General features: G+C 41.8%; 1 protein-coding gene across 2 annotated transcripts in view; it reads left to right on the top strand.

Moving 5' to 3' along the window:
* Positions 1–15,386, top strand: part of PHACTR1 (phosphatase and actin regulator 1) — a 541,936-nt gene that overhangs the window by 31,389 nt on the left and 495,161 nt on the right. For both annotated transcript variants that reach the window (XM_082344498.1, XM_082344501.1), the window contains exon 2: positions 12,005–12,151. In XM_082344498.1, coding sequence (XP_082200624.1) covers positions 12,005–12,151 — 147 coding nt within the window. The remainder of the gene's footprint in view (positions 1–12,004; positions 12,152–15,386) is intronic.

The following is a 15,386-nucleotide window of genomic DNA, read 5'->3' as shown; positions in this document are numbered from 1 at the left end:
GCTTTTAAGTTTCATTAGGTCCCATTTGTTTATTTTTGTTTTTATTTCCATTTCTCTAGGAGGTGGATCAAAAAGGATCTTGCTGTGATTTATGTCATAGAGTGTTCTGCCTATGTCTTCCTCTAAGAGTTTTATAGTGTCTGGCCTTACATTTAGGTCTTTAATCCATTTTGAGTTTATTTTTGTGTATGGTATTAGGGAGTGTTCTAATTTCATTCTTTTACATGAATGTAAAATGTAGCACCACTTTCCCAGCACCACTTATTGAAGAGGCTGTCTTTTCTCCACTGTATATTCTTGCCTCCTTTATCAAAGATGAGGTGACCATATGTGCGTGGGTTTATCTCTGGGCTTTCTATCCTGTTCCATTGATCTATATTTCTGTTTTTGTGCCAGGACCATACTGCCTGGATTACTGTAGCTTTGTAGTATAGTCTGAAGTCAGGGAGCCTGATTCCTCCAGCTCCATTTTTCTTTCTCAAGGTTGCTTTGGCTATTTGGGGTCTTTTGCATTTCCATACAAATTGTGAAGTTTTTTGTTCTAGTTCTGTCAAAAATGCCAGTGGTAGTTTGATAAGGATGGCATTGAATCTGTAGATTGCTTTGGGTAGTATAGTCATTTTCACAATGTTGATTCTTCCAATCCAAGAACATGGTATATCTCTCCATCTATTTGTATCCTCTTTAATTTCTTTCATCAGTGTCCTATAATTTTCTGCATACAGGTCTTTTGTCTCCTTAGGTAGGTTTATTCCTAGATATTTTATTCTTTCTGTTGCAATGGTAAACGGGAGTGTTTTCTTAATTTCACTTTCAGATTTTTCATCAGTAGTATATAGGAATGCAAGAGATTTCTATGCATTAATTTTGTATCCTGCTACTTTACCAAATTCATTGATTAGCTCTAGTAGTTTTCTGGTAGCATCTTTAGGATTCTCTATGTATAGTATCATGTCATCTGCAAACAGTGACAGCTTTACTTCTTCTTTTCCGATTTGGATTCCTTTTATTTCTTTTTCTTCTCTGATTGCTGTGACTAACACTTCCAAAACTATGTTGAATAATAGTGGTGAGAGTGGGCAACCTTGTCTTGTTCCTGATCTTAGTGGAAATGGTTTCAGTTTTTCACCATTGAGGACAGTGTTGGCTGTGGGTTTGTCATATATGGCCTTTATTATGTTGAGGAAAGTTCCCTCTCTGCCTACTTTCTGGAGGGTTTTTATCATAAATGGGTGTTGAATTTTCTCAAAAGCTTTCTCTGCATGTATTGAGATGATCATATGGTTTTTCTCCTTCAATTTGTTAATATGGTTATCACATTGATTGATTTGCGTATATTGAAGAATCCTTGCATTCCTGGGATAAACCCCACTTGATCATGGTGTATGAGCCTTTTAATGTGCTGTTGGATTCTGTTTGCTAGTATTTTGTTGAGGATTTTTGCATCTACGTTAATCAGTGATATTGGCCTGTAGTTTTCTTTCTTTGTGACATCTTTGTCTGGTTTTGGTATCAGGGTGATGGTGGCCTCATAGAATGAGTTTGGGAGTGTTCCTCCCTCTGCTATATTTTGGAAGAGTTTGAGAAGAATGGGTGTTAGCTCTTCTCTAAATGTTTGATAGAATTCACCTGTGAAACCATCTGGTCCTGGGCTTTTGTTCGTTGGAAGATTTTTAATCACAGTTACAATTTCAGTGCTTGTGATTGGTCTGTTCATATTTTCTATTTCTTCCTGGTTCAGTGTCGGAAGGTTGTGCATTTCTAAGAATTTGTCCATTTCTTCCAGGGTGTCCATTTTATTGGCATATTGTTGCTTGTAGTAATCTCTCATGATCCTTTGTATTTCTGCAGTGTCAGTTGTTACTTCTCTTTTTTCATTTCTAATTCTGTTGATTTGACTCTTCTCCCTTTTTTTCTTGATGAGTCTGGCTAATGGTTTATCAATTTTGTTTATCTTCTCAAAGAACCAGCTTTTAGTTTTGTTGCTCTTTGCTATCGTTTCCTTCATTTCTTCTTCATTTATTTCTGATCTGATCTTTATGATTTCTTTTCTTCCGCTAACTTTGGGGTTTTTTCTCCTTCTTTCTCTAATTGCTTTAGGTGTAAGGTTAGGTTGTTTATTTGAGATGTTTCTTGTTTCTTGAGGTAGGATTGTATTGCTATAAACTTCCCTCTTAGAACTGCTTTTGCTGCATCCCATAGGTTTTGGGCTGTCATGTTTTCATTGTCACTTGTTTCTAGGTATTTTTTGATTTCCTCTTTGATTTCTTCAGTGATCTCTTGGTTATTAAGTAGTGTATTGTTTAGCCTCCATGTGTTTGTATTTTTTACAGATTTTTTCCTGTAATTGATATCTAGTCTCATAGCGTTGTGGTCGGAAAAGATACTTGATACGATTTCAATTTTCTTAAATTTACCACTTAAACAAATGCACCAATGATAACAAGCACTGAAAACTATACTAAAAAAAATCATGGACAGACTGAACCCTAGGACAAATGGTAAAAGCAAAGCTATACAGACAAAATCACACATGGAAGCATATGCATACACACTCACAGAAAGAGAAAAAGGGAAAAAATATATATATATATCCTTGCTCCCAAAGTCCACCTCCTCAATTTTGGATGATTCGTTGTCTATTCAGGTATTCCACAGATGCAGGTACATCAAGTTGATTGTGGAGATTTAATCCTCTGCTCCTGAGCCTGCTGGGAGAAATTTCCCTTTCTCTTCTTTGTTCGCCCAGTTCCCAGGGTTCAGCTTTGGATGTGGCCCCGCCTCTGCATGTCGGTCACCTGAGGGCATCTGTTCTTCGCTCACACAGGACGGGGTTAAAGGAGCAGCTGCTTCGGGGGCTCTGGCTCACTCAGGCCGGGGGGAGGGAGGGGTACGGAGGCGGGGCGAGCCTGCGGTGGCAGAGGCCGGCGTGACGTTGCACCAGCCTGAGGCGCGCCGTGCGTTCTCCCGGGGAGGTTGTCCCTGGATCACGGGACCCTGGCAGTGGCGGCTGCACAGGCTCCCGGGAGGGGCGGTGTGGAGAGTGACCTGTGCTCACACACAGGCTTCTTGGTGGCGGCAGCAGCAGCCTTAGCGTCTCATGCCCGTCTCTGGGGTCCGTGCTGATCGCCGCGGCTCGCGCCCGTCTCTGGAGCTCATTTAGGCGGCGCTCTGAATCCCCTCTCCTCGCGCACCAGGAAACAAAGAGGCAAGAAAAAGTCTCTTGCCTGTTCGGCAGCTGCAGACTTTTTCCCGGACTCCCTCCCGGCTAGCTGTGGTGCACTAGCCCCTTCAGGCTGTGTTCACGCCGCCAACCCCAGTCCTCTCCCTGCGATCCGACCTCCGAAGCCCGAGCCTCAGCTCCCAGCCCTGCCCGCCCCGGCGGGGGAGCAGACAAGCCTCTTGGGCTGGTGAGTGCTGCTCGGCGCCGAGCCTCTGTGCGGGAATCTCGCTGCTTTGCCCTCCGCACCCCTGTGGCTGCGCTCTCCTCCGTGGCTCCGAAGCTTCCCCCCTCCGCCACCCGCAGTCTCCGCCCGCAAAGGGGCTCCTAGTGTGTGGAAACCTTTCCTCCTTCACGGCTCCCTCCCACTGGTGCAGGTCCCGTCCCTATTCTTTTGTCTCTGTTTATTCTTTTTTCTTTTGCCCTCCCCAGGTACGTGGGGAGTTTCTTGCCTTTTGGGAGGTCTGAGGTCTTCTGCCAGCGTTCAGTAGGTGTTCTGTAGGAGTTGTTCCACATGTAGATGTGTTTCTGATGTATTTGTGGGGAGGAAGGTGATCTCCATGTCTTACTCTTCCGCCATCTTGAAGCTCCTCAATAATGAGCTTTTCGTTTTATTTATTTTTCTGTTTTCTTTATGTTTTCAATTTCATTGACTTCTGCTTTTATCTTTATTAGTTCCTTCCTTCTCCTTGCTTTGGATTATTTTTCCCTTCTTTTTCTAAGTTCCTGAGTTAGGAAATTAGATAATTGATTTGAGACCTTTACTCTTCTCTAATATAAATGCTTAGAACTATAAACTACCCTGTTAACACTGTTTTAGCTGCATCCCACATATTTTGGTATGTTGCATTTTTAATTGTCTAGTGATGAAAAGAAGTTTTTAATTTTGATGGCACCAAAATACCTATTTATCCTTTTATGGTTAGTGCTTTTCATGTCCTGTTTAAAAATCTTTGTTGATGTGATAAAATATTTTTCTCCTAAAAATTTTTCTTCTAGAAACTTTATTGTTTACCTCTCACATTTAGGTCCATGAGCCGTTTGGAATTGAATTTTGTGTATGCTGTGACGTAGGGATCAAAGTTTATTTTCTTCCACTCTATGTGTATTCAAGTGATTGAGCATTATTTATTGAAAAGTCCATCTTTTCCCCCACAGTACTGCAGTGGGATTCTTGTCATAGTCAGGTGACTATTTATATATTGGCCTAGTTTTAGATTCTCTTCCATTGGCCCATTTACAGTAGTCCACCCTTATCTGTGGGGGATATATTCCAAGCCTCCCAGTGGATGCCTGAAACCTTGGATAGTACTGAACCCTATATATACTGTTTTTTTCCTATATATTCATACCTATATTAAAGTTTAATTTATAAATTAGGCACAGTAAGAGATTAAAAACATTAACTAATAATAAAAGAGAGCAATTATAACAATAGACTAATAAAATTTATGTGAATGTGATCTATCTCTCTGTATTTCAAAATATCTTATTGTACAAATTTAATGCCTCTTCCATCTTAACTAAGCATTTATCACACACTATGGCTGGAACTTATTCAGTCTGAGGTAAAACAGCAAAATTGTTTTTTCCTTCTTCACAATTTAAAGGATGGAAGATTTGTTCTTTCTGTCAATCTTAGCAACCTCAGCATATAATCTTTTTCCTTCCTTATTAAGTCAGGAACATTCACCTTTTCACTTAAAGGAAGCACTTTATGGCTCCTCTTTGGCAGATCCAAATTGCCAGCAACACTACTCTTGCATTTTGGGGCCATTATTAAGTAAAATAGGGGTTACCTGAACACAAGCACTGCAGTGCTGCAACAGTAGATCTGATAACTGAGGTGGCTACTAAGTGACTAAGATTGGGATATACTGGACAAAGGGATGTTTCACATCCTGGCCTGGACAGAATGGGAGGGCACGAGATTTCATCATGCTACTCAGAACAGCATGCGATTTAAAACTTATGAAGTGTTTATTTCTGGAATTTTTCATTTAATATTTTCAGCCTGCAATTGGCCACAGTTAACTAAAACCCAGAAAGCAAAACCACAGATAAGGGGGAACTACTGTATCTTACTTTGTTTTTGAATTCTATACCTTTATAATGTCTTGGTATCTTCTACTATAAATAGTCCAGTTATTTTTTAATTTGTCAAGATTGTCCTGACTAGTCTTGGCCCTTTGCATTTTCATATATATTTTAAAATCAGCTTGTCAAATTGAAAGGAAAAAAAAAAGCTGGGATTTTGATTGGCGTTTCATTGAATCTATAGATCAATTTGAAGAGACTGATGCCTTAACAGTAGTGGGCCTTTCAATCCGTGAGCATGAGCATGGTATATTCACCCCACTCCCCATTTACTTAGGTTGTGTTCATTTCCTTTAGGAATTTTTTTGTAGGTTTTCATGTAGAAGTCTTTCTCACCAACTGTTAGATTTATTCATAGATATTTGATGGTTTTGATGCTATTGCAAATGGTCCTTTTTAAATTACATGTTCTATTTTGCTAGTATATAGAAACAAATCATTATTTTATACTGCTATTATATCCAGTGATGCTGTAAAATTCACTTATTATTTATAATAGTCCAGATCCTTATGGATTATGTACAAATACAATTATAACATATATGTCTAATCACAATTTTATTGTATTTTTGCTTTCCAGTTATTATACCTTTTTAATTTCTTTTACTTACTTTATTGCCCTGGCCAAGACGTCCAGTATAATATTGAACACAAGTGATGAGAGTGGACATAGTTAAGAATATTTTGAAAATCTAGGTACCCAGGTCTCATCCCCTCAAAATTCCATAGATCCACGTTGGGAGCCTGGAAAATGTACATTTTAACAAGTATTCCAAGTGATATTGATGCAGAGGTGTCCTAGAAGCACACTTTGAGTAACATTTTTAAAGGATAAGCTTCTCTCACCTGAAGAGTTAGTCAGGATGAAATATTACACTCTTCTTTCTTCCTCCCCTCCCCATCTCCATCCTCTTCCATGCCGGTGATAGATTTATAAAATGTTATTTTTTGAGCCCCTTATTGTGCTGCTTCTCTTTTTCTGACTCGCTCTGGATATAACATGCATATAAGTGTCTTTAGTGTTAAAATATTGACTGGCTTTAGGGGAAAAAAAAAACCAGAAAAAACCAAAAACGGCCCTTATCCTGAGTCAGCAATCACATTCAAAAAGAGCAATCTTAAAAACAAAAACAAAAAACAAACAAACAGAAAAACCCACTGTATTTGGAAGTTGTTGAGGTCATGGTTGAATTCAATCCTTTCTATATACACACTCACATCCACACATCCACACACACGCAAACCACCAACAATCATATGGGTGTTGCCACCTGATGCAAACAGTATGAGGAAAAAGAAACAGATTCTAAAGGATGTATAGTTACATAAAACAGAGTTGAATGATATGAAATCACTTGAGGGAAGTATGGATACCATGTGGTTTCCTAAATATGATTGGTTACAAATCAAAGGAACAATGTATTTTCTTAGAGTAAGAGACAAAATATGCCATGGATATTTATGGAAAGAAGTAGAGATACAAGAATAGCTGTAAATACTTATAGAGTATTAGAGTTTGGTAGGGCCTTAAGGTCATGTTGTCTGATGCTTGCATTTTTTTTCCTTGCAGTTTTATTGAGATGTATACAGCACTGTATAAGTTTAAGGTGCACAGCATAATGATTTGACTTATATACATCATGAAATGATGACCACAGTAAGTTTAGTGAACATCCATCCTCTCATATAGATACAAAATAAAAGAAATATATTTTACCTTGTGATGAGAACTCTTAGCACTTACTTCTTAACAACTTTCATATATGAGATACAGCAGTGTTAATTATATTTATCCTGTTGTATATTACATCCCTAGTACTTATTTATCTTATAACCTGAAGTGTGTACCATTTGACCACCTTCATCCAGTTCCCCCTCCCACTCCCACCTCTGGTAATCACAAATCTGATCTCTTTTTCTATGAGTTCATTTGTTTGTTTATTTTTGAAGTATAATTAACCTACAACACTATGTTAGTTCCTGGTGCATGACATAGTGATTCCATATTTCTCTACATTTCAAATTGGTCACCACTGATAAGTCTAGTTACAATATGTCACCATACAAAGATATTACATAGTTACTTACTATATTCCCCACAATGTACATATCTTACCCATGATTCATTTATTTTGTGACTGGAAGTTATACCTCTTAATCTCCCTCACCCATTTCTCTCACTCCCCAACCCCTTCTCCCAGCAACCACCTGTCTGTTCTCAGCATCTACAACTCCACTTCCATTTTGTTATGTTTGCTCATTTGTTCTTTATATAAGTGTGATCACATGGTATCTGTCCTTCTCCATCCCGTCCAGGTCCATCCATGTTGTCACAAATGGCAAGACCTCATTCTTTTTTATGGTTGAGTAATATTCCACTGAATATATATACCACATTTTCTCTATCCATTCATCCACTGATGGGCACCCAGGTTGTTTCCATATCCTTGACACTGTAAACAGTGCTGCAATGAGCATAGAGTTGGACATATCTCCTCAGATCCACATTTTTGTTTTCTTTGGACAAATACCCAGGAGTAGAATTGCTGTATTGCATGGTAGTTCTATTTCCAACTTTCTGAGGAGCCTCCACACTGTTTTCCACATCCTTGACAACACCTGCTATTTGTTGTCTCCCCAATAAAAGCCATTCTGACAGGCATGAAGTGACATCCCACTGTGGTTTCAACTTGCATTTCCCTAATGATTGGTGATATTGAGCATCTTTTTATGGGCCTGCTGGACATTTGTATGTCTTCTTTGGAAAAATGTCTATTTTACATCCCCTGCTCATTTTTTAATCGAGTTGATTATTTTTTTATGTTGAGTTGTGTGAGTGCTTTGTATATTTGGGATATTAACTCTTTATCAGATATATCATTTGCAAATATCTTCTCCCATTCAGTAGGCAGCCTTTTCATTTTGTTGATAGTTTCCTTCACTGTGCAAAAGCTTTTTAGTTTGGTGCTGTCCCATATGTTTATTTTTGCTTTTGTTTCCCTTGCCCCAGGAGACATATTAAAAAAATATTGCTAAGACTGTTGTCAATGGGCATACTTCCTATGTTCTCTTCTAGGAGTTTTATGGTTTCAGGTCTTACGTTTAGGTCTTTAATCCATTTGGAGTTTTTCGGGTTTTGTTTTTTGTTTTTGTTTTTGTATATGGTGTGAGAAAGTAGTCCAGTTTGATTCTTTTGCAGGTAGCTGTCCAGTTTTCCCAACACCACTGATTAAAGAGGCTGTCTTTTCCCCATTGTGTATTCTTGCCTCTTTTGTCATGGATTCATTGACTGTGTAAGCGTGGGTTCATTTCTGGGTGCTCTATTCTGTTCCTACAACCTATGTGTCTGCTTTTGTGCCAGAGGACACTTGCACTTCTCTAGCTGAGGGGACAGGGTGACTTACCCAGTGGTACTTGGTGAGGTAGTGGTAGGACTGGGAACAGCCTCCACCAGCCCTGATTCCCACCCCAGGGCTCTTTCCCTGATGTTACTTAGTCCGATATTTTATGACAAGAGGTCATATATATGAAAGGAATCCAAGAATAAAGAATGTGGAAACATTGGGACAAGCCCACAAGAGTAAAAACTTCATAAAGGAGTGAATCCTTCATACAGGATAAGAGTGAGATACATGATCTGGGATTGACTTTGTAGGGGAATTATAAAAAACTAAGAAATATGGGAGAGAAAAAAAGAGGCAAAGTGAAAAGATAATGGGAAAACATAGATGAGACAAAGAAGACAGTAAATTATGGAAGCCAAAAAAATGGAAGGTAATAGTCAGAAATGAAAATATCATAAAATAATTCAAGAACACGGGGATAGATGTAGTATTTTTATGTCTCTTTTGAAAAAATATATCTAGAATTATTTCAATAGCAATAGTCCATATGAAAGAGATAATATGAAAGTACATTTAAACTCTTTTGAAGAAAGGTAAACCTAAAATTGTAGCATTATTAGTTCCTAATCCTCTAAAATGTTGAATGAATAAGAAACAGAAATTCAAATATTTACTTCTCTTTATGAAGAACCATTATTATGTAATATCAAAGAAACATAGAGAAAGCTAAGACTAGGTGTTCCTTCAGATGACTTTATTGTTTTTTTTAAAGACATGGGTGATGAATGAAAATACAAGGGGTTGGGGAATCCCAAACAATTTGAACAATCAAATAGCACTGCATTAATTCAAAGAGAGGTATAGTTTATACAATATTCAGAACTGTTTGAGTTTATTTCCTTACTTTTGCACGTCCTTTAGAGCTTGCACCTAAATGTTAAAATCACATTGGTTTGCAGCCTGATTAATCATCGAAAAGCATTAACCTTCATGGTTCATTTGACAAGCCAAGTACCCCTGTTGTTCCTCCTGGGATAGGAGGCATCCATTTTTAATCTATGTTTAACAGAGATAAATGGGAAATAATAAGGAGGCAAATATCATAGAAAATGAATTTAAAATTTGGATAGTCAACCAAATATATATACTTCGCAAATCAATATACTGGTTAAAGACAGGATTTGAAGTCAGGCATGGATTTGGTCCCCAATTTAGCTACTCATTTACTCATTAGTTACATAACCCTCCTTCACTCCTTTTTTCCTATTCTCTCCTTCCTTGTTCCCTTGCTTTCTCCCTCTCCTCTCTTTTTTTATTAAAAGAATACCTATTGAGCATTTACTATGTACTGGATTCATGCCACAGACTAGTGGGCCAGTTATCTCACATTCCTGAGGGAGAACATGGAAAGTTTATGGGGGAGAAATTCGTGGTGTACAAAAGAAGGAAAGGTACAGATGCAGAAATAAGTCAGGCTTGTTTGGACAACTCTGAACAGACAGTAGGGAAATAATGAGAGATGAATTTGGAAAGCCAGATGGAAATCAGGCCATAAAGGGCCCTGAATGCCAGGATATGCATTTTCAAATTAACACGCAGGGAAACGGCTATTAGAAATCTAGCGATTAGGAAGTTAAGTCTAGTACAGGGAGGCCAAAGGAGGAGATTATTTCAAGAAGGATAGATTACTCAAGAAAGAAATGGACTTAACTGTTGAAAGGATGTTGATGACCTTTAAAGTAACTTTGAGTGGTGGGGATAAAAAGTAGTGGTAGGGATGCAAGGAGGGGATTAAGAGTGAAAAAATGCAGCCTGTGGGGCCAAGAGTTCCACAGGAAGGGTAAACAGAATGGGAGAGAAATAGTATGGTAGAGATTGAGGAAGCAGCAAGGATAGGGCAGATGGAGAGTTACTACCTATGTGTGAAGTAAGAGACCAGTGTAAAGAGACTGAAGATTCTAGGGCGGGCGCAAGGACACAGGGTGAGAATTAGAAATGACAGGTGAAATGGAGAGGGAAGTCTTGCAGAGCTGAAGCAGCACTTCATCCTCTGAGACTGAAGGGCATGAATTGACACTGAGATTTCCTTTGTAGCAGGGAGGGAATCAAGGTAACATTTATCTGTGTACTCCAGGTGGGCTCTTATTAGAAAGAAATGTGGCAACATCAGGGCACAAAAAGACGTGACTGAAGCTGCCATCAAAGAGTTGAGCCCATCAGTAGGTTCAGTAGGAGAAGCAAAGCATTCTGACTCATACTCCAGAAACCTTTCTCGGTTTGTCTGCTGTATAACATGGGAAGGTTGCAGTGCAAACATTCAAAGAAATGTAAGGTGCCCTTGATCTTCACCCTGTCCTTCAGGAACAATGGTAGAGAGTTATAGAGATTACAGGTCCGATCCAAAGACTATTTTCATGCTCTAGATCGCCAAATAAAAAGTTGAATGGGTACTTCCCTAGAGATAAACATATCCTAGAAACCCGTGGTGGTAAGAAAGCCACTCGATTCTGCATGAATATGTCTAGTCTACATTCAGAATATCAACTCTAGAAACTTTACTGCCAAACTGCCCCCAAAGTTATGTACACTTTCCCTCTGTCCTCCACCTCTAGGGCTCAACGGGGACCTGCAAGAGAGCTTCCAGGGAGTCCAGATCTGGTTCCACCTCTGTTTGAGCTCCAGGCTGGGGAAGAGGGAGCAGAGGGGTACTGGATATAGCGTGCTCTCTTCCATGACCAGCTGGGCCTAGGCTTGCACCCCAGGAATAATAACTCCCGCAAGGAAAGCTGAAGCTGGGCTATCTGGTCGGGCATCCTCAGCCCAGAGAACCCTGTGGGTTAAGGAGGCCCTCGTGTGCACTTGAAAAGCAAGCGGAGTAGGTGCACTTGGCGGGAGAGGGCACAGTGCTGACCGGGCGTCCTTGCTTTGGAGTCTTCCGTTTCGCATTAGCCTACCTGTGCCAAGAGCTGAAAACCGGGGCTGCGGGCAGGAGGCGGGGTGTCCGTCCGGGGCCCTGACCCGCTGGCCCTGCGGCCGAGTGGAATTAGGGGGAGCCCTGAGCGCAAGCCGGGGCTAGGCTGAGCCCCGCTCCCGTCCACAAATCCTTAACGGGTTTTCTTTCTCTCCCCTCACCCTTTTCTCTCCTTTGCTCTCTTTCTTTCTCTCTCCCTCTTCTTTCCTTTCCCCTCTCTCTCCCCCCTCCCTCCCCGTCCCCTTTCCCTTCCTCTCCCATCCCCCTGTGCCCTCCCCCTTGCCCTGTGGGTGAGCCTCTTCCTTGCCCCTCCTCCCCTTTTGCCGCCTCCCTCCCTCCCTCCCTCCCTCTCCGTCTCCTTCTCCCTCTCAGCTCGCCGGGCGACCCTGCTCCTGCCTCCCACGTTAATGGCGGCATCTTCGGAGGACGATATCGACCGGCGGCCCATCAGAAGAGTCCGCTCCAAGAGCGACACGCCGTACCTCGCGGAGGCCAGGATCTCCTTCAACCTGGGGGCAGGTGAGGACGAAGCTCTCGCCTTGCTCTCTCCGCCACCCCGCTTCCTTCCCTCCTCCCCGGCTGGCTCAGCCCCCAGCCCCTCCTTTGGTCTCCCCCTCCTGGCCGTGCCCTCCCCTCCGCCCCGCTTCCTACCCAGCCGGGTCCCTGGCACTCGCTCGCTCGCTCCCTTTGTGTGCCGAGTAAGGAGGGGTGTGTGTGTGTGTGTGTGTGTGTGCGCGCGTGTGTGTGTGTTGAGCAGGTGGGGGAGGGTCGTGCGTGGAGCCCTGCCTCCGCCGGGGAGGCGCACGCGGGCTTTCCCCTTCCTCGAAGAGAAGGATGTGTTGTCACCGGTAACAATGATCGTAGGCGTAGCCGAGAGCTGGGTCGGGGTGCTACCCCGGCTGTGGGGCAGAGGGTTTGGCGAGGCTCCGCTGGTGTGGTTTGCTGGTGGGGCTACTGCAGGGTGGAACTTGTTGGTGACATTCAGACTCTGGTGATTTTGCCGGGTTGATGCGCCTGCTGCGGTTTTGGAGCGAGGAGGGGCGGGGCGGGGTTCACAGCTGGGAACAGGACCAAGCACTTGGCAAGCAACCGTAGTGATGATAATAATAATATGGTCTATAGGATGCATATGGGCTGATGATAGATAGCCGTCCCTGGAACTGGTGCCCAAAGTGGCCCAGATGGAATTAAGTGAAAAGGGTAACTGACGTGGAGGAGGGAGGGAAAGAAGGGGGAAGGAGAAGAGAGGAAGATAGAGGAAGGAAGGGAAGGAGAGAGGGCCAGAGAGAGGGAGGAAGGAAAAGGAAAGGAGGGAGAAAGAAAGAAGGAAGAAATGAACCACAGAGAAGACTGAGGGATTCAGGGAGTCAAACAGACCTGTCAGGGTTACCTGAAAGGAAGCACCCAGTGTCCGCTGTCTCCACTCTGCTGCTGCTGCAGATTCACAGGCAGACCTCACCTCCTGTTACTAGTAGATGGTCACTATCACCCAGAGGAAGTGGTTCGCCACTTACTTCACGGGGCTGCCTTTTCTGAAAGACTGCTAAGTCTCTCCCTCCAAGCTTGTGTCTCTTCCTTTCTAGAATCCCTTGGTATTCTAGCAACTCCATTGCAAAAAGAGTGAGGGCATTTCCTGAAGATCCTCCTTCAAAATAAGTTTTAAAAGAACATGATATCAATACCTTTTTCTTTAGGAAACTCGACCCTTGAAAATGGAACTGAATCAAACAAAGTGTGTGTGTGTGTGTGTGTGTGTGTGTGCTGGAACAAAGAGAAACTTCAGATAATGACTATTTTACACATTATTGAGAAGTTTGAACAAAAGAGAAAACTCTGCATAAAGAAACAAGATGTGTTGGCTTAGGAACCATATTTTATGACCGATGGGATGGTAACTGAATGTGCCAAGGTAGCCAAGTTCTTTGGAGTGTAATTTTCCTGTCTTGGTGATTTTGATTTTTTTAACCCTGTGTTTTCTCGTCACCCCTGAAATGTTTGCCTCTGGATTTGGCACTGGGGAAAGAGGACTTTATTGGAGGAGGCTTTGACAGTTTTTGTGGCATGCTGTAGTAGTCTATGGTCTCCGTTTGGGACTATTAATCCTTCACTTGTATGTTCCAGGTTCAGAATATGATGTGAGGGGTCTTGGAAAGGACTGAGAAGAGTCCCTTTTAGGATCGAGATTGTTTTCTGACCCAGAGAAATTAAAATTATTCCTTTGCTATCAAACTCTGGTATATTCCCTTGGGGTCTTTGGCTTAGCAGAGAAGGAAAGGGGCTAAAGAGGCAGTTAATAAGGTTGTTTACCTACTACTGGTGCTTTTACAACAAAATAATAAAATAAAGCACTAAAAAAGAGTTTCAAGTTTCTGCTACTGCTGAGTTGGGCTGAACCGTTTTGCCACCAGATTAAAGCCAGTGACTTGCAGTCTTTTATCCTGCTTAAATTGCTCTGGAGGCCAATGAAAAGATTGGACGTTTCAGACAAGACTTGTCTCCCTTCCATCTGGAAATAAACAAGCCAAACAAGCTCCCAGTCCCTTCTGAATATGTTCCTTAGAATAGCCTTAAAAGCACAGTGTCAAGAAAGACAGCAAGAAAGAGAAATGCGGTGGGAGAGGATGTTTCTCAAGGACGGAGGAGGGCAGTTGTTGGGGGTTCTGCTCTGCGACTAGGGGAGCTGTCCTCTCGGTGGTGCTGAAGCCAAGGGCTGTGTGAGAGGCGTGACTGTGAGCCCGACAGCAGAAGGAGGGATGCTCAGTCCCTGTCTGTGATGGAATCCCAGGGGAAACGCGCACGGTCTGGCCACCGAAAACTTTTCTATCCCTGCCCACCTACGTTTGCCGCCTGTTTACTACGCCTCACGCCTACTGCTGCACTGTTCAAATCGGGAGGTTTTGCTCTAATTCTGTGCCGGCTGCTCACTCCTGGGGCTTTGTTGATTTTCCAGCTGGTTTCTGGCTGCTTTTCTGACATAGTAACATCTACGCGCAGATGTGTCTTTCCCCCGCGTTTAAAAGTAATTGTAACCCCTGGTTTAAAAAGCAAACAGCCTTGTTTATCTCTTTGAGCAGCAACTTGTAATTAAACTGTTAGTGTCGTTACCAGCATTGCTGAAGAGCGGAGCCTGCATACTCTGGATAAATTACATAATTTGGGCATAGAGAGAATTTTGTTTGTCTCTTAACAACAATTTATAAACGATTAAGCAAGGAAGCTTTCATCTGCCCTTTCTTCCCGCTCCTCTCCTACCCCTAGTCACTTACTCTTGATTCTTTCCAGAGAAATTCTTTATAGGTTTAAACTATTTATGTTTAGCATTCCCTTTCTCACAGCCACTCATTTTATATAAGCCCATGTTTAATATTTGAGAGGTTTAGTAATGCTTCAAAGAAATAAATATACACATATTCATTTTACTTGGAAATCATGATATCATGAAATCATCTGGGGACCAACTCCCTGAAAACTAATGTGTACACTTGCCAGATAAAGCGGACTGGGCATTTTGAATACTGATTCAATACTTAAGCATTCCTTCAACTACACCCTGTCTCTGATGGTACTTAATAATATCATTTCAGAAATAACTCCACAGCTTGAGTGAAGGATATAATCCTACAGTCCCAAGTCAGTCAAAGAATAGCACCAAAATGTGGGTCTTTCATCACTTTATGAAGATGCTAATTTCTAGGTTCAGCCTAAATTGAGAGAGTAGAGAACAAAAATTTTTCTGAACCATGACTTTATTTTT

This window comes from Balaenoptera borealis, assembly GCF_965194805.1.
Source record: "Balaenoptera borealis genome assembly, chromosome: 12".
In the NCBI taxonomy this organism is placed as follows: domain Eukaryota; kingdom Metazoa; phylum Chordata; class Mammalia; order Artiodactyla; family Balaenopteridae; genus Balaenoptera; species Balaenoptera borealis.
The sequence above is the reverse complement of the archived record's forward strand: the minus strand, read 5'-3'. Positions and strand labels throughout refer to the sequence as shown.